A 25,003-nucleotide genomic window follows, 5' to 3' on the forward strand; every position below is an offset into this window, starting at 1 on the left:
AGGCCTTATATATATATAATCATTATTTGTGTTTATTCAAAAATAATTTTTCTCACACTATTTAGACGAAAATTAATATTTAATATATATTTTTTCAGTTATTAGTTTTAGTTAAGATTTTATCAACTCAACATTGAAAAACGTCATCTTAGTGAAGCATTCATTATATGAATTGTTAACATAATTTTATAAGTAATAAGTTGACAAATATTAAATAAAGATAAGAGTTAGAACCATATAATTTGACTCAAAAAGTTGATGACTTAGTATACCCCATTTTAATATACTTGTAGTAATGCTTGAAACTAAAATTCTTTTAAAAATAAAAAGAATTTATAATGCACTTCGTTCAATACTTTTCACTATTAATTATTATTTTTAACAAAGTGAAAAAGATATTAAAGTGGGTAAAATAATATATTTTTAAAATATATTTTTTTTATCATAAATAATTAATTTATTCTATAAAAAATTTAACACATAATTTATTTTTGATAAAAATTGGAGGGCTCCAAAATTTGGGGGCCTAGGCTTTCCCCAAGCATAGAGTCGTCCCTGGGTACGATCAAAAGACCCATTTTATGTAATGACTAATCCTTAATATTTTCTTTCATATTTTGTCTATTTATTATTTAATAATGAGAAAAGACATAAAGTTACCATTGAAGTTGTCTTGGATTTTAAAAAAGACAACTTAACTTTGTGAGTGTCCTATTAACCCACAAAACTTCAGAATAGTATGTACACCCCATTTTCACCCAATACCACTCATACAAAAATATTTGTAAATCACGCATAAATAGTCACTTGCCACGTGTTAAAAATATTTTTTTTAATTATTTTTATTTGATTTCTTTGCTTGTTTTTTTTTTCCTTTTTCTCTTTCTTCTTCGCCTCAACTTTTGTCTTCTACCATTGCCTTCACCTATACTGCAACAGTTGACATATCTACCATAGCGGAACGGATTTCACGGTAAAAATATTAATTGTTACTCAAACTGTCACCAATTAATTTAATTATAAAAATAAATTCCGTCAAATTATTAAATCTAAATACTCAAAATATTATCAAGTTAAATTTGACATTTAAATCACTAACTTCTCCATCTTCTTACTCCCAATTCGAGTTTCTCAGAGTTTCACTATTTTTAAATTCCAATCTTGATTTGTAGGAGTTAAAAAATCACTAAGCTAATTTATTTTTTAAAAATAAAAAATAAAAATAAGAATGAACACAATAACATCAGTTTTAAAAATACAATGATAAGAAAGGGAAACCAGCAAAGGAAAAAAAATGAAGGAAGCCATGAATGCCCAAAAAATATGGGTAAGCTAATGCGGTAGGGAAGATGAGAAAAATGATTTGAAAAATTTTAAAAACTATTTCTAATAAAGTTTTAAAAAATTAATACATGAGTTTTTATATTTTTTTAAAAAATAAGTCAAATTGGGAGTGCCATGTGCAATTTTACGTTGGTTAGAAGCTGCACCTAGAGTCCTTCACGCGCTCATATTTCGTGACAACACGAGTGGTGTTAAATTTAGTCAAAAGGGTATATTTATTATGGATTTAGATAGTTTCGTGAGGCAATAGGACACTTCCAAAGTTAAGACGTCTTTATGCAAATATGCGACAACTTCAGTAACGACGTTATGTCTTTTCTCTTTAATAATTATATTTCATCATTTAACCTATCTTTTCATAGTAACTCTACTTTATACCCTACTTTTTTTTTTGTATATTTATCATTTAAATTATCGACGTATGATATTATATAATGATGAATAATAATATAATTTATTTAAATATTATATTAATTAAAATAATATAATATAATATGATATGCAATACCATACAATAGATACCAAACAATAATATGTTAACTAATTTAAGAGAATTTTTACCCTTTTTCCAAAAATGAAAAAACAATTCACTTTTATCGTTCCTTCTGCTATTCTTAGTACGGTGCTTCTCACCTAGGAACGCCATTAACATTACACAATTTTCATCTAAGATTTGTTCAGCTCTGATTCTCTTCAAATATGTATGTATCTCCTTCATCTTCTCGATTTACTCTCTCTCTGTGTTCTACTCACTGCTTGCTCTTTCTGTTTCTTCGTTTTATTGATATTCCGTTTAGGTCGAATTTATTTCTTTTCTCTGCGATTTGCCGTCTTCGGATGTATATGTGTACGTATTTCAACTTCGTTTTTCTCATGCATGATGTATCGGTGTGTTTTTGAACTGAATTTGGGGCTTTTCGGTTCTTGGGGGTTTTTGAGGCCCTTATTTTTTAGGGTTGAGTCCTCCCTTGTTTGTAAATTTAAATAGTTATTTGTATTATGAATTCTCAGTCACTATTTCGAAGTAATTTGTAAATTCTTTCAATTAACCTGACTACGGGCTTCAATTCTTAAGTTTTAACTATCTAAAGTTTCGACATTTGGTTAACTTGAAGTTGTAAGGTTTCTTTTTGATAAGGATAAAAATAAGTTCTTTTATGATGAAAGTCTGTTTTGTAGAGCTCTTCAGTTAATGACAAACGCAGAAGATGTTCAATATCTGTAATAGTACTTTTGTGTGTTTACCATGATTGTTATAATTAAAGAGAATATGATCGTCAATATTCCTGCTAATAAATTATTTCTTGAATAGCTTAAGACTGCAGACAGTCATATAGACAAAGATGGAACATCCTGAGGATGACTGTCGTGTTGGAGTGGAACACCCAGAGAAACATGAAGATGAGGTAATGTCAATATTTTCAAGAGACGATTTCTTAGTTTTCTTTGGTTAATCAACAGCTTTGATGAAATTACAATAACATTGTTAGTGTTTCCTTCCTTTTCTTACTGAAATTAAGTTGTTATTCCAATTATTTATGCTGGTATCTTCATACAGGAAGCTCTGGCTCGTCATGAGGAATTCAAAAAATCTGTTGAGGCAAAGATAGCTCTTAGGCAGAATAATCTGAATCCAGAACGACCAGGTTACTCTGAGTGTTGTATTTATTTGTGAATTCATTTCTTCCATTGTTTTCCTCACTCCAGTTCTTTTTCGTTCCATTCCTCCATTCCCTTTACCTTCATTTTAGTTTTTTATGAACTTGTAGGTGATAAACATGAGAATTGACATGTAACAATTAGGTAACTCTGAATATTGACAATACTATCTTTAATCCTTCTTGGAAAGTTACATGTCATGTAGGAATAACCAGATAAAATTACTATTTGATTTGCTATATTGGTGTCAGAAGTTTGGCCCCAGGATGAAGTAGTTTATAGACAAACAATTTTAAATTACACTTCATTTCATACATAATCTATTTGTTTTTCTTTCATGGTCATAAGGGTAACAAGAATAAAAGTGGTTTTTGTAACTTATGTTGTTGTAGATTCAATATTTTCCCCCTCTACTTGGTTTTGGTTTTCTATGAGGCAATTCTTTTCAAGGTCAATGACTATTTTTTTTCTACTCCTATGTTAGCACTTGCTAACACATATGTAGCTACTCAGAAGTTGGGAATTTGGCTTGATATGGAATATGTATATTCTTTGTTGAACATATCAGCACATTTTGTTGAGGCTGACCTGCCTTTTTTTTTTTTTAATTTCAGACACTGGTTTTCTAAGGACATTGGATTCTAGTATTAAGCGCAATACTGCAGTTATTAAAAAACTAAAACAGATTAATGAAGAGCAGCGAGAAGGTTTGATGGAAGAGTTGCGCAGTGTCAACTTAAGCAAGTTTGTAAGTGAAGCAGTGACTGCTATTTGTGATGCAAAGCTTCGGGCTGCAGACATACAAGCTGCAGTGCTGGTACCTACTTGATTGATTTCTGATTTAGTTTAATTTTTCAAACAAGTTTGCTCTGCCTTGCTCTTGCTGGAATTGTTAGATTATGCCTACAATAAATATAGTTTAAGTCTTCATACTATACCGGGCCTATAAAATGCGGGAAGTGTGGTCAAAACAAACTATAATAGCTTTAGGGGTGAATACTGTGTTCCAAAATCTTGTTCTTCCTGCTGCTGCTGATATTTGCTGAGAATGGACTTCTTGGCCGAAAGGTGGTTAAGTTTGTCCAAAGTTTGACAAGAATTTAAGGAGAAATTTGTCCGAAGTTTGACAAGAATTGAAGGAGAAATTTGTTAAATCGAAGATTAGGGTTTATTTAATCTCCTTAGAAAAATTGTGATTTAACGAGAATTACTCAAAAACTGAGATTATTGGACCCTCAAACTTCACCTTTGTTTTCTGTTGTTAATTGCTGTCAGAAGTGATACCAGGAATTGTCACTCTCCATTAACTTATGCAATTTCTCTTTGGTGAGACTCATCTTTTTCTCTGTTGTGACATGCTCCCTGTAGCTGACGATGAACTAAGTTTTTCTATCCAGACTTCAGATCATCTTTTCTTTTGTGCTTGGCCTCTTCATTCTTGGGAGTCTGGTTCTGTTTTATCATTCGGTTCATGAAAATCTACCCTACTCTAGATTCCCTTTAATTACCATTGCCTGAATTCTTTTGTGGTAAAAAATCTGAAACATTACTCAGTATTTGCTGGTATCAATACTATATTGTACCAACTACTTTTACCGGTACATAGGCTGTACAACCATGGAGGCTAACCTTTGCTAAGTATCATATAGTAGACACACCTAACGTTCTTGGCAAACTCAATTTGGCATTGATATGAACCATGGGGACCAACTGTATAAAATCCCTATGGGAAGAGCCGGAAGGAATCTTTAGCTTACCTATGTACTAAGCAATATCAGTTTAGAATAAAATGTACTAAGAGCGAATTAGAATACACACACCATATCCCATCACTTGTGTGGCAGTAGAAACTAGAAAGTCATATTAGAGTAAGCTTCTTAGCTGACTTTCTCCAATTGTATCTTACATGGCTGTCAACTTAGAAGTGACATATGCTTTAGAGGACATGTATTTTTGGTTTTATGGTTCTTAATTAGCACATATTCTCTCTTTAGAGTCTTGTAAAAAAGGACTTATTACCTTCTTGCCTAAGACAAGCTTATAATATAAATAAAAAAAAGGTGAAGTTTAAGCTTTGTGTTTCTCTTTTGGACATACACTGTTTCTATCTCTGTTGATGTATCTAAGCTTTGTGTTTCTCTTTTGGACATACATTGTTTTCTATTTCTGTTGATGCATCTTCTTCCTATCCCAGATCTGTTCTTTGCTTCATCAGCGGTACAAGGACTTTTCACCAAGTCTAGTTCAAGGTCTTGTGAAAATCTTCTTTCCTGGAAAAGCTGCAGAGGATGTAGATGTGGACAGAAATGCGAGGGCTATGAAAAAGCGTAGCACTTTAAAACTTCTATTGGAACTTTACTTTGTTGGAGTTGTTGACGATACTGGCATCTTTGTGAACATTGTTAAGGACCTCACGAGTGTTGAGCATTTGAAGGACCGAGATGCAACTCAGACTAATTTGTCACTTCTTGCTAGCTTTGCTCGACAAGGAAGATACCTGCTTGGGCTTCAATTGGCTGGCCAAGATATTCTTGAGGAGGTACACCACCTCCCTTTCCTTTCTTCCTCTCTTCCCGAGCAAAATATGTAATGTTGAAAAGTTAGCATTGGAAATAGCTTGCTCTCTGCTTCTTATGGCACATCAGTATTTTTTCTCTATGTTATTTAACTCAGGGGAAGGAATATACTTCAGAATATCTCTGTAGTCTATTACTCATATACGGTCAAACCCTTATCTTCTGTTAGTTCTGCGCTTCCATAGATTGGTTGATCTTACCATTTTGCCCTTATGAAGTTTTTATCAAAAGCTCTTGTAGCTGAATAGATTCCCTTGGATATATGTCATTTCGTAGTGCAGAGACCATTTTTAGCATGGCTTGATTGTTGTCTTTGTTAGGTGTTAAAGGTTGTTGAACTAGATGGATTGTCAGTCAATGACTTGACATGGGTCTTGATTGGATTGCTGACTCATCTCTTCTAAACCAATTTGTTTTGGAATTACAGTTTTGACTTCAGAATAGAAGTTTGTGATGAGTTTTAACTTGCTAGTACTTGATGCTGTTAACGTGTTTCTTTGTTTAATGCTTCATTACAGTCTGCTAATGTTCTCCACGTTCATAATTCCTTATAACGTTGCCCACTGCTGCAGCTTTTCAAGGCCCTTAATGTGACTACTGATCAGAAAAGGTTCTTTAGGAAGGCGTTCCAAACATATTATGATGCGTCGGTAGAACTTCTTCAATCTGAGCATGCTGTAAGGCTTTTTCCTCTCTTAAATTGGAAGACTTTGAATCTGGAAGGGAAGGTGCTGGATTAGTAGTGTGATCAGTCTTCTCTTCCTCAGTTTTTGGTGCCTTTAATAATTATACCATGCTTGAGCCATCTTTAAAATTGTTTGTACGGGGAATCTTCTTCGTCTATGCTACTTTCCTGAAAGCTTCTGAAAAATTCACACAAATGTCCCTTTTGATAATTGTGTTGACTGATGATACTTTTCTTCTTGACACCAAACTGAAGTCACTTCGGCAAATGGAGCATGAAAATGAAAAGATTTTATCTGCCAAAGGTGAACTGAATGAAGAGAATGCTTCTGCATATGAGAAACTGCGGAAAGCTTATGACCAGCTGTATCGTGGCATCTCAGGGTAAGTGTCTATATTTCTATTGATGTACTGTGTGATGCCATGGCAGATGAAACTCAAGTGCTTACTCCTTTTGTACCCTAAAAGGCAGGTGAGGAGAGTATTGACTTTATGAGTGTTCAGATTCTCAGCTCCATGCTTGCAAGAAATAGTTGTATCCTTACTTGTTCAGTCGAGCACTGTGATTTACAGATCCCCCGACTCTAAGCCAATATCTTCGTCGTGGGTATTGACCATTCCTAAATGGTGTTTCACATTAGTTGCTAGAGATAATAGGCTAATAAAATTCCTCTCTCATGCAAGTTTGCATGTTGCTGTGAACCACTGACTGTAAGCTTGAACCTCTTATCATACAACAAATTATAGTAACTATCTTTCATGTTCCTGCAGACTAGAGAAAGGTTTAGTGAATACTGACTTTTGGTAACACCCAATGATGATGGTCATGTATGCTTGCATGAGTTCTGTTATCCTAGTTATTTCCCTCAAACAGCTTACTGACTAGAATTTGCAGATTTTGATGAAGGTGGGTTGTGAAATTCTTGTGGGAGACATGAGACAAAGTTAAGGGGGCCTAGGTTTGGAGGGCTAGTTTTTGACTACTTAGACCAGAATGACAGTTGGAAAGATTTAGGAGTAACTAAAATCCTAGTTTTATAATATTGATCCTTTTTTGACAGATTGGCTGAAAGATTTAGGAGTAACTAAATTCCTAGTTTTTATTAATATTGATAATTTTTTTTGATGATGTAAACAATTTTATTTAATGGAAGGCCAAAAGAGGCTGTATATAAGAACTATAGCAAACAGTGAAGAGCCTACAAAATGATATGGTTCTCTACAAAATACACCCATTTCTCTATACATCCTGGAACTACATGGGTGCACCAAAAATAAATGAGGGACCGGAGGCTACTCCTTTAACTGCCCAAAGCTTATTTCTACTCCTTCGAAAGCCCTCCTATTTCTCTCTCTCCCGATGATACACATCAGTGCCAAAGGAACACCATTCTATGCCCTGCTCTTCCTTCTTCCAGCTTTCGAACAAAACAACAGGCCCTTCACAGATCTAGGCATCACCCACAAAATACCAAACCAGCTAAACATATGCTACCAGTCTCGTGACCAAAGCTGCAATGTTGTAAAATATGATCTACATCCTCACCCGCCACCTTGCATAAGTAACGTCAACTGATGCATGCAATCTTTCTTTTCCTAAGCTTTTCGGCCATTAAGATCACCCCTCTAGCAGCTAACCATGTGAAGAAAACAAACCTTCCTCCGCACCTTAGAAATCCAAATCAACTTTTTCAGGAAAAGCCTCCTATGCCCTCAACAAAAGCTTCTTATAAAAAGGACTTGACAGAGAAATCACAGTTGTTCCCCAACTAGCATCTCCAAGTATCTAACCATGTAAAAAAGTACACCTTCCTCAGCACCTTAGAGATCCAATTCGACTTTACACGAAAAGCCTCCTCTGCATGTGCAAAAGATCCTCATAAAAGAACTTGTTAGTGAAATCACAATTGTTCCCAACTAGCATCACCAAGTATCGGGTCTGTCACTTGGCTCACAATGTTGATGGAGGAGAGCTTGCAACCTTAGAAACTTATCTGCTTCCCAATCCTGAAAATTCCTCATAAACCTAAAATCCCTAAACGTTTCTTCTCCTCGTGGCCCCCTTATATGTCGGACTAATGCCTCCCTTTGACAAGAAACCTGTAAATGCTCGAAAACTCATCTTTTAGGCACAAGTCTCCACATTATTTGTATCCCCAAAAATTAACTCTTCTCCCACCCCCCTACCTTGAAAGAGATGTTTTCATAAAACTCTGCCCATCCCGTCGTGATATTCCTCCACACTCCACAACCTGAAGCCAAAGTGATATCATTAGTTCTCCAACCCCCCATTACCAGTTTATATTTATCTACTATCACCTCTCTCCATAAGGATTGGACCTCCACTCGGTATCTCCACAACCATTTCCCCAACAAAGCTTTGTTAAAGACTGATACGTTTTTAACTCCCAATCTTTCCCAACTTTTAGGAGTTGTCACAGTCTCCCATCAGTTCAAATGAAAATTCCTTGAACCCGTCTGATGTCAAAAAAGGTTCCTGCGGAGCCTTTCCAATTTTCCAGTAACACTAGGAGGGGTATGAAAAAGAGACAAAGTAAGTGGGGATGATAATGTGCTCTTAATAAGTACTTTATTCCCTCCTTTGGACAAATATTTCTTCTTCCAACCTGCTAGCCTCTTCTTGATTCTTTGAAGTATCAGATTTAATGTGTTTATTAGAAGACCCTAACTGAAGATCCAAATAAGTATAGGAAAAGCCCCTACTCGGCAATGCCAAACCTGAGTGGTCAAGTCAATATTTTCCAACTCACCAATGAGAATGATCTCATATTTTCTAAGATTGATTTAAGGCCCGACATCACACCACCTGAGACCAAGTTTATTCTTAGCCTAGAATATCTAGTTGACCCGCATCTACATAAAAAAAAACTAGGGTATTATCTGCAAACAAAAGATGAGAAACCAATATGGACCCAACACCTCCAACTGCAACATTGGATTATTTTATGTCCCCCAACAACAGCTCTATCCATTATCATGCTCAAAGCTTCCATCACTGAAATGAAGAGCATGTGTGAATTGTGATAAAAGACCCCTTTGCCTCCACCCTCTCAAACTGCCAAAAAGCCACACGGGTTGCCATTCACCAACATTGGGTAGCAAACGTGAGAAATACAAAAGCTTGACCTACTTTCTCCAATTCTCTCCAAAACCCATCTTCAGCATAATGAACTCAAGGAACTTCAAGTTTACATGGTCATAAGCCTTTTCAAGATCTAGCTTGCAGCCTTGCACAAACGACATGTCTAGCCTTTTATGGATAGCTAGTTCGTTTTTGTTAGTGAACCGGTTAAGTTTCTTCCTCCAAACAGGTTCACTAATTCAGGGGTATACTCGATCTTTCCCTGAAATCCTCCTTCCCCTGTCCCTTTAAACTTCAAACCTGTAGTCAATCTTCTCCTTTCCCTTATCCGTAAAAAACTTTCCAACCGTGGAAGCTGGTGAATGAGACCTCTATTCCTCAGGAAATTGATTTTTTCTCTCCACTTTCTTCCTATCTCTTCTTCCTCCCATTCTATCCTCCCTATCTCGACTCTCTTTGAGAATTTCAGGGCTGAAATTTGGTGTTAACCTGACCCTGAAGTTCTCGTTTCCCCCTAGTACCATCGTAGACACTTGCATACTTCACCCTTTCCTCACCAAAACCCTGACCCACAACACATCACTGTGGCTGCAATCCATCCCCAAGAAACCCCCACTCTTATCCCCAATAATCTGAAAAAATAATTGCACCAAAGATACAATGGCAAATCGAGCACATTCACCACCCCAACTCCTCTCTGCCTTTGTACATTCAGAAGAACTGTATCCTCGGATCATTTATGAAGACTAAGAAAGTTGTTTTCCATCGCCATTCCAAGGACCGTACTTCTCTGCCTCGCTAGAGATTTTGAAGAGAAAAGTAGAGTCTCCCATGGAAGACAGATAGTTTAATCCATGGTTCCACTGCCCATGTCTTTGCTGCTCGCATGGAAACCAGATCCAGTGAAGAATTTAAAGTTCCATTGCCCATGTTTTTGCTGCTCACATGGAAACCAGATTTGGTGAAGTCACTCTCTTCTCAAACCTTCCCACCAAGCACGTCGCAAAGAAAGGTTTCCTTTCCGCAATTGACCTGCTGACAATCTGAACATCTGCTCATACTTACCTGTGCAATTTTCTGCACCCGCCATCCAGTGTATGGGCAGGAGTTGACAAAGCCTCCTTGTAGTGTAGATCTTTAAGTTTTCTAGCTTCTAGAGAGAAGTAGGAGCCCTCCAAAAGTTGCCCAGTTCTTTTTCCGGGTCTGGGATAATGGTTACAAACATGAGCACTTGCACTTCTATACTTCGTAAAAGTGTATAAGGATTAAGAGCCCGTTTGGATTGTCTTAGAAAAAGTAGCTTTTAAGTCAAATATAAAAAGTCAAATTGAAATGACTTTTAAGTAAAAAAAAAAACAAAAAAGTAGGGGGGGGACCTACTTTTGGTTTTTGACTTATTTTAAGTTATTTTAAACTTATTCTAAGTCATTTTTAACCTTGCCAAACACTTCCCAACTTATTTTAAGTCTTTTTGACTTATTTTAAGTTATTTTCATATAAGCCAAACAGTTCCTGGAATCAAAAACTGACTTTAGGTTTGACCAACTTTTAAGCCAATCCAAACTCTAAGAACACTTTACTTGAATGTGAATGACAATTTCACAGTTAGTATAAGTTGCAAACAGGTTAAAGCTGGGAATTTCCTGTATTTCTATTTCCCTTGGTGTTAAATCTCTGTGCATGTCCCTCACCCTAGTACGGGGGAATTTATTTTTAACGCTTACATGAGGCTCTGCTTATGTGTGTAATATGAATCCATCAGCTGTAAGTCTGAAGACTGTTTTCTCTATAGTGATGATAATGTGTCCAGCAACAACCAAAACATATTGAAGCCTGAAGCCTCTCTCCTAACCCGCTATAAGAGGGCATATGTCCCATGTCGTAGCATCTTTTGCAAAACCAGCACTTGCAATCAGTGAAAACTGAAATTAAGACAAGTTAAGGTGCTAGGCAAATAATTTTCTCTCACTAGGGTCTTGATGCTACACAGTGCATTAGCTACATTTATTTCCGTATACTTTTCTTCCTACATAACTCATTCTGTTATGTATGTTGTTATGCCTTGAAGGTGTTTGTGGGTTTTGACTATGAATTTATGCTAATGTTCTCAACTGCCTCTTCGCTTGTTTAGTTTTGTACCTTACTTTAATTCCAGAAAATTCTTATGTTTTTTGTTATTTACATTTAGACAATAATTTATTGCATTCTCGTATTGCAGATTGGCAGAAGCACTTGACTTGCAACCTCCGGTGATGCCCGAGGATGGTCATACAACCAGGGTAACATCGGGGGAAGATGCATCATCCCCTGGTGGTAGTAAAGATTCTTCTGCCCTAGAAGCCCTGTGGGATGATGAAGATACAAGGGCTTTCTATGAATGTCTACCAGATCTCAGGTTATTTTTCATCAGTATACTTTGAAGGTCTTTTTTTAGTTTCCTGAAGTTATAGACTTGCATCATAAGTAACAATTTCCCTTTCGCAGAGCATTTGTTCCAGCAGTATTGCTTGGAGAAGCAGAACCAAAGTTGAGTGAACAACTTGCGAAAGTGCAAGATCATTCAATTGTAAGAATTTAGGTGTCATCATGTGCCTTATCTCTTTTACTTCCCTCTGGTTTCTGATGTTATAACAGGAACTATCGTCACAAGGAATTTTCAGGTTGACTTTGTGGGAGATATTTATCAATTTTATTCTGGTATCCTTTGTTTAGCTACTTGCTCTTGCATTATGTAGCCCAACTCAAAAGTGTTACGTGATCTTTGTACTCATAGCCATAGTTTTCTTGAATTATTTCATGAAAGTGTGTTGAAATTGTGAGAAATATATGAGAAAATATTATTGAATTGTGTATCTAAATTGTTACATTGAGACCCTATTTATAGACACTACATTGGAACCCTATTCTGACTAGGATTCCTATTCCTATTCTTATTCCTACTCCTATTCTAAGTAGGTAATACTTATTCCTATTCTAACACTCCCTCTCAAGCTGGTGCATACAAATCATATGCACCTACCTTGTTACAGATGTAATTAATATGAGGACATGTGAGAGACTTGGTGAACATATCTGCAAGCTGATCATTTGACTTCACAAATTTTGTAACAATATCTTCGGAGTGTATCTTTTCTCTGACAAAATGACAGTCAATCTCAATGTGCTTAGTCCTTTCATGAAACACTGGATTTGATACGATATGAAGAGCTGCTTGATTATCATACACAAGTTCCATCTGATCAATTTTACCAAATTTTAGTTCTCCCAGCAACTGTTTGAGCCAAACTGACTCACAAGTTGCTGTCGCCATTGCTCGATATTCTGATTCTGCACTAGATCGAGCAACCACATTCTGTTTCTTACTCTTGCACCACACCAAATCACCTCTAGCTAAAATACAATATCCGGATGTCAAACGTCTGTCAGAGGGTGATCCTGCCCAATCAGCGTCTGTATATCCAATGATATGCTCATGGCCTTAATCCTCAAAGAGTAGTCCTTTACTAGGAGCTGACTTTATATATCACAGAATGCGAACAACTGCTTCCCAATGACTATCACAAGGGGAAGTCATAAACTGACTTACAACACTCACGGGAAAAGAGATGTCTGGTCTAGTCACTGTGGGATAAGTCAACTTTCCAACAAGCCGTCTATACCTTTCAGGATTACTAAGTGGCTCCTTCTGTCCCGGAAGAAGTTTAACATTCGGATCCATAGGAGTGTCAATGGGTCTACATCCCATCATTCCTGTCTCCTCAAGAATGTCTAAGGCATACTTGCGTTGAGAAATAACAATACCTGATCTTGACTGAGCAACCTCAATACCTAGAAAATACTTCAATCTGCCAAGGACTTTAGTCTGAAAGTGCTTAAAGAGATGTTGCTTTAAATCGGTGATACCATCTTGATCATTATCGGTGATAACAATATCATCAACGTAAACAACCAAATAGATACATCGACTTGGTGCAGAATGTCGATAAAACACAGAGTGATCAGCTTCACTATGAATCATGCCAAAATCGTGAATTACTGTGCTGAACTTCCCAGACCAAGCTCGAGGAGACTGTTTCAGACCATAGAGTGACCTACGCAATCGACATACAAGGCTACTAGACTTCCCATGATCAACAAAACCAGGTGGTTGCTCCATATAGACTTCTTCCTCAAGATCACCATGCAGAAAAACATTCTTAATGTCCAACTGATAAAGAGGCCAATGACGAACGACAACCATAGATAGAAAAAGACGAACAAATGCTATTTTAGCCACAGGAGTGAAAGTGTCACATTAATCTAGCCTAAATATCTGATATACCCTTTGGCAACAAGGCGAGCCTTGAGTTGATCAACCTGACCATCTGGACCAATTTTGATTGCATAAACCCAACGACAACCAACAGTAGATTTTCCTGCAGGAAGGGAGATGAGCTCCCTAGTACCACTCTTATGTAAAGCAGACATCTCATCAACCATAGCCTTACTTTCCATCAAGAATGAGAAGGTGCTTCACCTGTAGTCTTAGGAATGAAAACAGAGGACAAAGACGACAAAAAAGCATAATGGGGTGATGATAGACGATGATAACTTAAGAAGGTATAATGCGGGTTAGTATTTCGAGTCGATCGTATACCTTTTTGAAGTGCAAGCGGTGGGCTAGGTAGAGGCAAGTTCGCAGTAGGAGCAGTGTCTGGCGCATGACATGAATCATCTGGGACTAGGGTTGGACGTGGACGGCGATGATAAGTTAGTGGTGGTGGCACTACAACTGGAGATGTAGAAGTAACTGTAGATTCCTCAAAGGTTGGCACAGGTAAAACTTGAGGTATGGGTAAGACCATAGATACATCAGGATGATTAGAAGATGTATAGTAAGGCCGAGACTCAAAAAATGTAACATCAGCGGACATAAGGTATCGATGAAGATCATGTGAATAACAATGATTCCCTTTTTGGACTCGAGAGTAACCAAGAAAGACACATTTGAGGGCACGAGGAGCTAATTTATCTTTTCCTGGGGCTAAGTTATGAACAAAGCATGTGCTAACAAAGACACGAGGGGGGATATGATAGAGATGTGAGTGAGGAAATAATATGGAATGTGGAACCTGATTCTAAATAGAAGAAGAAGGCATTTTATTTATCAAACAACAAGACGTAAGAACTGCATCTCCCCAAAAACGCAGCGGAACATTAGATTCAAGGAGAAGAGTACGAGCGGTCTCAATAAGATGTCGATTTTTTCTTTCAGCTACACCGTTTTGTTGAGGGGTGTATGGACAAGTAGTCTGATGAATAATGCCTTGGTGAGTCATAAACTCCTGAAATTGAGAGGATAAGTATTCTAAGGCATTATCACTACGAAAAGTACGAATAGAAACCCCAAAATGATTGTGAATTTCAGCAAAGAAACTTTTGAAAAGAGAAATAACTCAGAATGATCTTTCATTAAAAAACGCAAGTACATCTTGAATAATCATCAATGAAGCTAACAAAATAACGAAATCTTAAGGTGGAACTGACTCTACTAGGACCCCAAATATCAGCATGAACTTATGAAAAATAGACTTTGAATGACCCTCAGTACTACGAGAAAACGTAGCACAAGTGTGTTTCCCAAGTTGACACGACTCACAATCTAATGTAGATAAACTAGACAAACTAGGCACCATCTTTTGCAGTTTGGATAGACTCGGATGTCCCAAACGTTTGTGAATTAGATCTGTGGAATATGTAACGGAGCATGCTGTTAAGGAATTTGAAGAGGTAAGATAGTAAAGGACTTGTGAGTCATGTCCTGTTCCCAGTGTTTTGGACGGCGAGAGGCGACAAAAGGCGACAAGGGCCTGCCTCGCCACGCGGCGAGGTGCTTGCCTTTTTGAATTAAGGCGCCAATTAATACCAAAAATTAAAAACATTTAATTGCATATATAAATATCCAAAATCTTAATAGTAATAACACATATTAACAAATATTTAATTCAAAAACCAATAGTAGATACTAAAAAGTCTAAAACTTTAAAGACCAAATAATTCAAAATACAATACTAAAACTTTAGAAGTCTATTCTTCTTTAAAATTATCCAACTCTTGAAGAAAAGAACTCAAGAAGAACTGAAAAGATCAAAAGAAGAAAGAAAAAAAAGAGGTATACCTCGGGTCCTCAGTGTAACAGCAACTCGAAGATGATGGAGAACAGGAGAAGAGACGCGACCGGCAAATTTTGACAATAGAAGAGATCGCGAAGGGAAGAGGAGTCGGGGAGAAGAGATTGCGAGGGGAAGAGGAGTCGGGTAGCAGCAAATTTTGAAAATAGAAAAAAAACCCTAATCTTGACTAATATTGTTAAGTCAAATCTTTTAAAAGATTTTAAATCAGAAAGGCGGCGCCATTTTTGTCGCCATTAGCTCGCCATACCTCGCCATGGGTCGCCTCGCCTCAGTGTGGAATGGCGAGAAGGGCTCGCTTCGCCTTGCCTCTCGCCATTCACAACACTGTCTGTTCCAATCATATGTCCCGTACTGCGGTCCTGTATGAGAAAAAAATCATCGAAAAAAGTTATGCTACAATGCAGGGCTTCCGTCAAACGACTAACAGATGCTAGATTAAAAAGAGAACCACGGACATAAAGAACAGAGAGTCTAGGGTGACAGAAGATAGGGGTTTGGCTTTTCCAACCCCTTTATATCTACCACATAAGTCTTGTTCGTTAAGTGATCTTGGACACCTTGACCCTTGCACCACAACTGAACTGACGAAGCCTAAGATAAATAGTTTGAACTTCCCAATAAAAGTTCTGAAGTGATTATAGGGCTAGAACTTCCAATCCCTATATTTTTAGAACCAAAAACATCACATCGAAAAGACATTATGCTAAATTTGTTTTGGGAACAATAAAAAAAAATCTTATTGAGATCTGATTGTCGGAAAATTCAAATCTCGAAAAAAAAAATTAAATAGAAATTGCCGAAAACAGCCTTAAAATAGCCGGAACCCTAATTCCGGTGATCGAATCTGGTCAAAAACAGTATGGGATGGCTGGATGACTCCAACTGTTGAAAAAGTTCTCAAAGAATATGGTCGAAAAAGACCTCACGCGGCGGCGCGTGAGCCAGATCTCGCCGGAATCTACCACCTTTGATCGGCGCGTGAGAGGGCGTGTGGTGGTGTTTTCCGGTGGTTCTGGCTGGGGTTTGGTCGCGGGAGCTTTCCGAGCCTCGTGGTGGTGTTGGTTTTCGCACAACACCCATAGAACAAAAATTGATAAAATCTGTCCCAATCGTCACCGGAAATTGACAGATATATGGTGACTACCGGAAATTGACAGATATATGGTGACTTGTTTGTTCTCACCATCAGCTGCCTATAATCAATACACATCCGCAGCGACCCATCCTTCTTCCTCACAAACAGTACCGGTGCTCCCCAAGGTGATGTACTAGGCCTGATGAAGCCCTTTTCTAGCAAATCTCTCAATTGCTCTTTCAACTCTTTCAACTCTTTCAACTCAGCAGGTGCCATTCTATAAGGAGGTATAGATATAGGCTGGGTATCTGGCAGTACATCTATAGTAAACTCTATCTCTCGTTCTGGAGGAAGGCCTGGAAGTTCCTTTGGGAATACATCGGGAAATTCATTAACTACCGGGACTGATTGAAGAGTCGGTGCCTCTGCCTTTATGTCATGCACCCGAACCAGATGATAAATATAGCCTTTTCTAACCATCTTCCTGGCCTTAAGGTATGAAATAAACTTACCTTTCGGCGATACTGTACTCCCCTTCCACTGTATAATCGGTTCCCTTGGAAATTGAAATCGAACTATCTTTCCTCTGCAATCAACATTAGCATAACAAGCAGCCAACCAATCCATGCCCATGATAATATCAAACTCAATCATATTTAACTCTATTAGATCTGCTACGGTACGACGACTATATATAACTACTGAACAATTCCTATATACTCGCGTAGCTATGACAAAATCTCCTACAGGTGTAGCTACCTCAAATGGTTCTATCAACTCAGACTCTATTCCGATCCTACTAGCAACAAAGGGTGATATAAATGATAAGGTAGAACCTGGGTCTATCAATGCATACACACTTCGGGAGAATAGTGATAATATACCTGTGATCACATTAGGTGACGCCTCCTGATCTTGCCTATTAGTCAAAGCATATATACGGTTTGAGGGACCGCTAGAACTGGAAGCTCCACCACGTCCTCTACCACGGCCTGCTGGCGCCTGAATACCCTGCCCCGTAGGGCGCATAGCCACAGAAGAAGATGAACCAGCAACGGACCCAGTAGGCTGTGCCATACCACCTGCACTACCTCTAAGGTGACACTCCCTCATAGTATGACCCTGACGGCCGCAAGAAAAACACGCACCTGTAGCCCAACGACATTCCCCAGGATGGGACCTACCACAGCGAGAACACAGCAAAGGTGGCCTCGACTGGCTCAAACCCCTGCCCATCTGTGACCCTGACGCCCTAGAGCTCTTACCAGCTTCCGAATATCCCGTACGATCGAACCCCCTACCCATGGAACGTGGGGGTGCACTCTGTGCTGGCAGGTGGTATGGCACAGCCTACTAGGTCCGTTGCTAGTTCATCTTCTTCTGTGGCTATGCGCCCTACGGGGCAGGGTATTCAGGCGCCAGCAGGCCGTGGTAGAGGACGTGATGGAGCTTCCAGTTCTAGCGGTCCCTCGAACCGCATATATGCTTTGACTAGTAGGCAGGATCAGGAGGCGTCACCTAATGTGATCACAGGTATATTATCACTATTCTCCCGAAGTGTGTATGCATTGATAGACCCAGGTTCCACCTTATCATTTATATCCCCCTTCGTTGCTAGTAGGATCGGAATAGAGTCTGAGTTGATAGAACCATTTGAGGTAGCTACAACTGTAGAAGATTCTGTCATAGCTACGCGAGTATATAAGAATTGTTCAGTGGTTATATATAGTCGTCGTACCGTAGCAGATCTAATAGAGTTAAATATGATTGAGTTTGATATTATCATGGGCATGGATTGGTTGGCTGCTTGTTATGCTAATGTTGATTGCAGAGGAAAGATAGTTCGATTTCAATTTCCAGGGGAACCGATTATAGAGTGGAAGGGGAGTACAGTATCGCCGAAAGGTAAGTTTATTTCATACCTTAAGGCCAGGAAGATGGTTAGAAAAGGCTATATTTATCATCTGGTTCGGGTGCATGACATAAAGGCAGAGGCACCGACTCTTCAATCAGTTCCGGTAGTTAATGAATTTCCCGATGTATTCCCAGAGGAACTTCCAGGCCTTCCTCCAGAACGAGAGATAGAGTTTACTATAGATGTACTGCCAGATACCCAGCCTATATCTATACCTCCTTATAGAATGGCACCTGCTGAGTTGAAAGAGTTGAAAGAGCAATTGACATCTGATACCATGTGAGAAATATATGAGAATATTATTGAATTGTGTATCTAAATTGTTACATTGAGACCCTATTTATAGACACTACACTGGAACCCTTTTCCGACTAGGATTCCTATTCCTATTCTTATTCCTACTCCTATTTTAAGTAGGAAATACTAATTCCTATTCTAACAGAAATTTTCTGAAAGAAAGCATTGGAGGAATGGGTTAGGACAAATCGACAATGAATAGACATTATTTTATTTTTATTTTCATGATTGATGATTACCAGTCTTTAAGGGTTTGTTCTTGTGAATGTGTTCAATCCACAAGAGGTCATGGTTGGCATTCACTTGTCGTCTGTTCTGAGTGACAGCATGGTAGTTTGCTTATATTCTTTTTTTAATGTTGCTTGCAGAATTAGGAGTTTTAAGAGGATGGGAAGTCTGTAACTTCCTGAAGTTTGGTTCTTTTGCAATGTTTGTAGTGTTTTGGCAAGAAGGGAAGTGGATGCTACGGTTTTTCCTGTCACATTAAACACTATCTATCAGGAGACAAATAAATGTTACTAAACACTAATTTATTCTAAAAACATATTTGTTATGAAATACTACTTTCTCAGCCTGTTAACAGCCTTTGGATGTTTTTCGGACAAAGTACAACCTTATTTTGTGCTCCTACTATGACTGATGCTGCAGAGTCACTCTGATTGTTCTTTGCTTTGTGATTACATGATGTCATGTATTATTGACATGCTTTTTGTCTTCCTGGTGAAGGATTCAACACCCGATGCAGATGAAACTCAGACTGCTGCACAAGAGATTGCTGATGCTGTAGCTGTACAGGAGGACAGAAATGATAAAGGCAAGGATAAAGATGAGAAGGATAAAGAGAAGACCAAGGAAAAATCAAAAGAAAAGGATAAAGATGAAAAGGATAAAGAGTTTGATAAGGAAAAAACAAGAGAAAAGGAAGCTGAAAGAAAAGGAGAAGGTGATAAGGAGAAAGCAAAAGGTGTTGAAGGAACTAATTTGGATAGTCTGCTTCAGCGGCTACCTGGTTGTGTTAGCCGTGATTTGATTGACCAGTTGACAGTAATGCCCCTGACTTAAATCTTCAAATATTTGCTATCCTGGTCCCTGTTTACGATTTAATTATTTGCGGCTTCATTTGTAATTTATACTTCTGTGCCTAATTTTTATTTTACAGGTGGAGTTTTGCTATCTGAATTCCAAGTCCAGTAGGAAAAAACTTGTTAGGGCATTGTTCAATGTCCCCAGGACATCACTAGAGTTGTTGCCATACTACTCTCGCATGGTTGCCACTCTGTCAACTTGCATGAAGGATGTGTCTTCTATGCTTTTACAGTTGTTGGAAGAGGAGTTCAACTTTTTGATAAATAAGAAGGTAAGTGTAGCCTACTTATGCAGTTTATCCATTGACTTAAAGGATACCATCAATAAGAAGCAAACATTTTTTAAAAATAAATTGTGTCTGCTTTTGCAGGATCAAATGAATATAGAAACAAAAATAAGGAATATTCGTTTTATTGGAGAGCTCTGCAAATTTCGAATTGCTCCACCTGGCCTTGTTTTCAGTTGTCTGAAGGTATGACCAGTAAGCTTACAGTATATTTTTAGTGGTAAATTGAGGAGGGATGATTTAGCCTCCTTTTTCTAATCTATTTTGACAATACAAAAACCTTAGTTTGGGATCTGCTCTGCTGTAGCACTTAGCCACCATACTTTTGATTTACAATGCTTATCTTGAAAAACTCATTGAGAAATCCTTCTCCTTCTCAAAAAAACTCATTGAGAAATTCAAGAAAATAAGTCTATCTCCACTACCCAGGGAAGAAATAAGTTTGCAGATGCAAAAGCAGCATTGGCTTCGATTATGACCATTGTCGTGATAACAAACAGGCTCATGGTATAACAGAACAGTAAGCTCTGCTCTCTAGCAACCCTTACTCAAGTCAAGAGAGTGAAGTTCCTTGCTGAAGATAGATAACCAAACTACGACCAACAGTTCTGCATGCTAAGTGCTTCAAATGTGTTTAGTTCTTTTTGTTGTTGTAAAGTTTGTAGATTAGACGTTATATTGTTTAGGGCTAGTAAGAACTATGTTTGGGTTGAGGCTGCTGCTTTCTTTGTTCCCAGGCTTGTTTAGATGATTTCAGTCATCACAATATTGATGTTGCTTGCAATCTTCTCGAGACATGTGGGCGTTTTCTCTACCGATCTCCTGAAACTACAATACGCATGGCAAACATGTTAGAAATATTGATGCGTCTGAAGAATGTTAAAAATTTGGATCCTCGCCACATCACCTTAGTGGAGAATGCATATTACTTATGCAAGCCACCAGAAAGATCTGCACGAGTGTCTAAAGTTCGGCCTCCTCTGCATCAGGTATATGTAGTTTGCAACTTCTGTGGTTTATAAACTGGATACTACAGAATTTAAATTTTATGCCGTGGATTATGCAGTACATTAGAAAATTGCTGTTTTCGGATCTTGACAAGTCTTCATTAGAGCATGTGCTCAGACAGCTTCGTAAGCTTCCTTGGAGTGAATGTGAGGCATACCTTTTGAAGTGTTTCATGAAGGTTCACAGGGGCAAGTATGGTCAGATTCATTTGATTGCATCACTTACTGCTTGTTTAAGCCGCTATCATGATGATTTTTGTGTTGCGGTTGTTGATGAGGTTTGTCCTTCTCTATGCACAAATGTCTGTCACTTTCACTACTTAAAGCATATACAGTCCTTTGATCTTCAAACTTATTTCCAGCTCCTTTAACGTCACATTAACTGCAGCAATGGACGACCCAAGAAAGAATTTTAAAAGAGAATAAAAACGTAAAACGAACCTGGCCATGACTAGAAATGGTGAAAACTGTATGTAGGAGAACATTTGTCTCTTACTACTATCTTCTTAAGGAGAATAGCTATATCTTACTACTATCTTCAGAAAAAGAGTTGAGAGTATATACAATAAAAAAAGAGTAATGAATATTTTCATCTTAATTATGCATTTCTTTTGTATAATGTAATGGAATCCGCAGAAAGGGGATATATCTGCAGCTGCAAAATTTGCATGAATATAATTGGTTGTCACATTTTAAGTATATTCTGACCTACAGTTGAACCAATGCTTTTTTATTTCAAGAAGGCCAAAATGCCCCTAATGTATCGAATTTGGCTCAAAAATACTCTCTTTCTACCTAGTGGACCGAAAATACCCTCAACATTATATTTTGGCTTAACAATGCCCCGAATCTATTGAATTTGGCTAAAGAATATCCTCCTTCCACCTATTGGACCAAAGATGCTCTCAATGTCCTTTTTTGGCTTAAAAATGCCCCTAAATTAATGGAATAGACAGGGCTTTATTTTTTAAAGAACACGTGGCAGCGTACGATTGGTCCAAGTGTTAATCTAACGTGAATTAAATTAACCGATCCATATGTATTGATTTGACCCCACCCATATAATTGAAGCGGAATTATTGATTATGAACCCCTCCAATATTATTGTGTCTTAACTAGGATTTTGCAATTTTAGTTGCTATAGATATTTATGTTTGGGTAATTTTGGATGGTTCAACCACACTGATTTTAGTTTGCTTTTTTAGAGATGGCAAATACTAGATGGAACGAACAAAATGATTGAAATAAAACTTGTCAAAGATTTCAGAAACTTCTGGATAGAAGTATGATTTTAAATATAGTAGCCTTTCAGACTACAGACTCAACATCAAACTTAGGCTGCTGAAACAGAAACTGAAAGAATGTAGCAGCACCACATGTGGGGAAATGACCAACAACAAAAAGGAGGTCCGCTAGAGGAAATGTCTGATATTGATCTGATATAGGAAAGCAGAGACCTGTCTGAGGATGACATGGTAATAACATACCCAGTCCCACCGGGTGGGGTCTAGGGAGGTAGAGTGTACGCAACCTTACCACTAGCTCGTGGAGGTTGAGAGGCAAGGATGAAATGATGGTACGAGCAACAATTGTAGTAGAACCAGAGAAAATGACCAAGAATTAAGAGTCAAAATGGAGATAGAAATCTAGAGTAGGGTGGCATATTGGTCAGTTTGGTTCGGTTTTAAAGTTTATCGGTTTGTAGACATGCTGAAACCATTATAGAACCATTATGATATCGGTTTGTTGTTTATTGATCGATATCCGTTTAACGGTAAGATTTCAAACAAAATAAATTATTGAAAATCTCTTAGAAACAAGGTGACAAACCAAATGAACCTTTGGACATAAGTTGACAGATTGCATCTTGCTCGGAACCAAACATTGGCACCTTGTAGAATAACCAAGAGTTTGAGGCAATGAGAAATGGAAGTATAAGCGTAAACTCTAAGTCTCAAGGACTTTATATACTTAATGGTATAAATGCAATTTATTAATTTTATTACCGGCTAATCGGTTAACCCATCGAGAAAAAAATATGTCAAACCATTAAGAACTGATGACCCAATATATAAAACAATCAAAATCGTTACCAAAACTGCTAAACTAAGAACTATTACTAATAAGCCAATAACTCTCTTTCGGTTTGATTTTTGAGTAGTTTGTTTCGGTTCGGATTTGAATAGCCCTAATCTAGAGTACTATGGTTGAAACAAGGTGATAGAAATACCAAATTTTTCAGGGAATGACGACTGCACACAAGAGGTATAATACCTGATTTGTACGTGGTTGGTAACCAGAAGAGCATGTCTCACTCATGAAAAATTGAGAGGGACTTCCAGATTATGTCCAATGTTTTCTTTTGCAAGGAAATGAGGAAACAAATGTAGTAACCTGTTTCTTCATTGTAAGATTACTACACAGATTTGGTCTAGTGTTTCTAGGTTTGTCTCAAGAAAATTGGGTAATTGCAGAACACACGGCTGATCTATTCTGTTGCCTGATAAATGAGAGGAGGAAGCATGAACCAGAAAGAATGGTGGAATATAGTACCATCATGCATATGGTGGTCATAAGAGTCAGAAACAGCAAATGCTTGAGGATATCTCTAACTCAATCCAGAAAATCAAAGAGAATTGTATTAGTACTTTGTACTTTTGGTGTAACGAAGAGGGTATTGAAGAAGCTGAATAGTTAATAGACTTTTTAGGATCTTTGTAGTTACTGTTATTTTCTACTTTTTGTTCATTATGGTCTTGTAGCCTTTTGGAGGTTACTAGCAGCCTAGCATGTCCTTGATGATGAAGAATACAACTTTACAACAACATCATATCCATTGAAATCCCGCAAGGTCTGAACTCTGGGGAGGGTAGAATGTATGTAGACCTTATCACTACCTCGTGGAGGTAGAGAAGCTGTTTACGTGGACTTGGGACTCCATGTTGGAGGTCTCTAGTTTCGAAACCCCTTGCCAGCGAAAGCAAGGGGTTTACCTTCTGGGTCGAGCTCTTTGTGTCGGGCTCGCCTAGTGCGGATTATTGCATAGGAGCGGGTTTTTTACCATGTGCGCACCTTAAGGGGGTAGCGGCTGTGGGTTTCCCTTGTCAAAAAAATATATAAATATCAAATAACAACAAAACAATGAACCGACAACTTGATAGGAGCCAAAACAACAATAAAATCATGTGATAATTGAAATAGAATAAACCACGTAATATGACAGATTATTAAAAGCACTAATAAACAATGATAAATAATTAAATATAAAAAATAAGAACTACTATCTCTTTAGGTTTTTGGTGTAAAGAAATGAACATGGAAGAAGAAATTCAACTAGTGGATTTCATAGGAGCTTTGTAAGTAGTCATGTTTTCTTTTTTTTTTTGTTAGTTTTTCTATGTAACCAACACTTTTGAGGTGGCCAGCGAAGTTACGGTTTCAAAAAAAAAACAAAGAACTACAATAATATGACTGATATCATCGGAAACACCAACCACCATAAGCAAGACAACACTACAGTCTACAGGTCATGTCCTCGATAACATGAAGCTGCATCACATTTTGTCTTATCAACTGTCCCCAATACTTCATCGGACTACCTCTGCCTCTCACCGTACCCTCTATAGCCAACCTCTCACGCCTCGTCACTAGTGTGTCTATGCTTCTCCTCTTCACATGTACAAACCATCTTAGTCTCGCTTCCCTTATTTTGTCCACCACAGAGGCCACTCCACTTATCTCGGATACTCATTTTTTATCTTATGGCTCCTAGTATGACCACACGTCCACCTCAACATC

The 25,003-nt window shown here is 37.8% G+C and overlaps 1 protein-coding gene across 3 annotated transcripts in view; it reads left to right on the forward strand.

Moving 5' to 3' along the window:
- Positions 1 to 1,889: 1,889 nt before the first annotated feature.
- Positions 1,890 to 25,003, forward strand: part of LOC107017729 (regulator of nonsense transcripts UPF2) — a 30,774-nt gene continuing 7,660 nt past the window's right edge. Inside the window, exons 1-14 of one of the 3 annotated variants that reach the window (XM_015217970.2) lie at positions 1,890 to 2,045; positions 2,657 to 2,750; positions 2,903 to 2,990; positions 3,618 to 3,820; positions 5,198 to 5,542; positions 6,152 to 6,256; positions 6,520 to 6,647; positions 11,585 to 11,761; positions 11,851 to 11,932; positions 19,553 to 19,870; positions 19,986 to 20,183; positions 20,283 to 20,384; positions 20,936 to 21,187; positions 21,265 to 21,483. In XM_015217970.2, the coding sequence (XP_015073456.1) occupies positions 2,688 to 2,750; positions 2,903 to 2,990; positions 3,618 to 3,820; positions 5,198 to 5,542; positions 6,152 to 6,256; positions 6,520 to 6,647; positions 11,585 to 11,761; positions 11,851 to 11,932; positions 19,553 to 19,870; positions 19,986 to 20,183; positions 20,283 to 20,384; positions 20,936 to 21,187; positions 21,265 to 21,483 (2,280 nt within the window). In that variant the 5' untranslated portion in view covers positions 1,890 to 2,045; positions 2,657 to 2,687. Of the gene's footprint in view, positions 2,046 to 2,167; positions 2,192 to 2,656; positions 2,751 to 2,902; positions 2,991 to 3,113; positions 3,148 to 3,617; positions 3,821 to 5,197; positions 5,543 to 6,151; positions 6,257 to 6,519; positions 6,648 to 11,584; positions 11,762 to 11,850; positions 11,933 to 19,552; positions 19,871 to 19,985; positions 20,184 to 20,282; positions 20,385 to 20,935; positions 21,188 to 21,264; positions 21,484 to 25,003 lie in introns of those variants that run through there. The other 2 variants (XM_015217971.2, XM_027916735.1) reach the window with 2 other exon arrangements.

Source organism: Solanum pennellii, chromosome 4 (assembly GCF_001406875.1).
Source record: "Solanum pennellii chromosome 4, SPENNV200".
NCBI classification, from domain to species: domain Eukaryota; kingdom Viridiplantae; phylum Streptophyta; class Magnoliopsida; order Solanales; family Solanaceae; genus Solanum; species Solanum pennellii.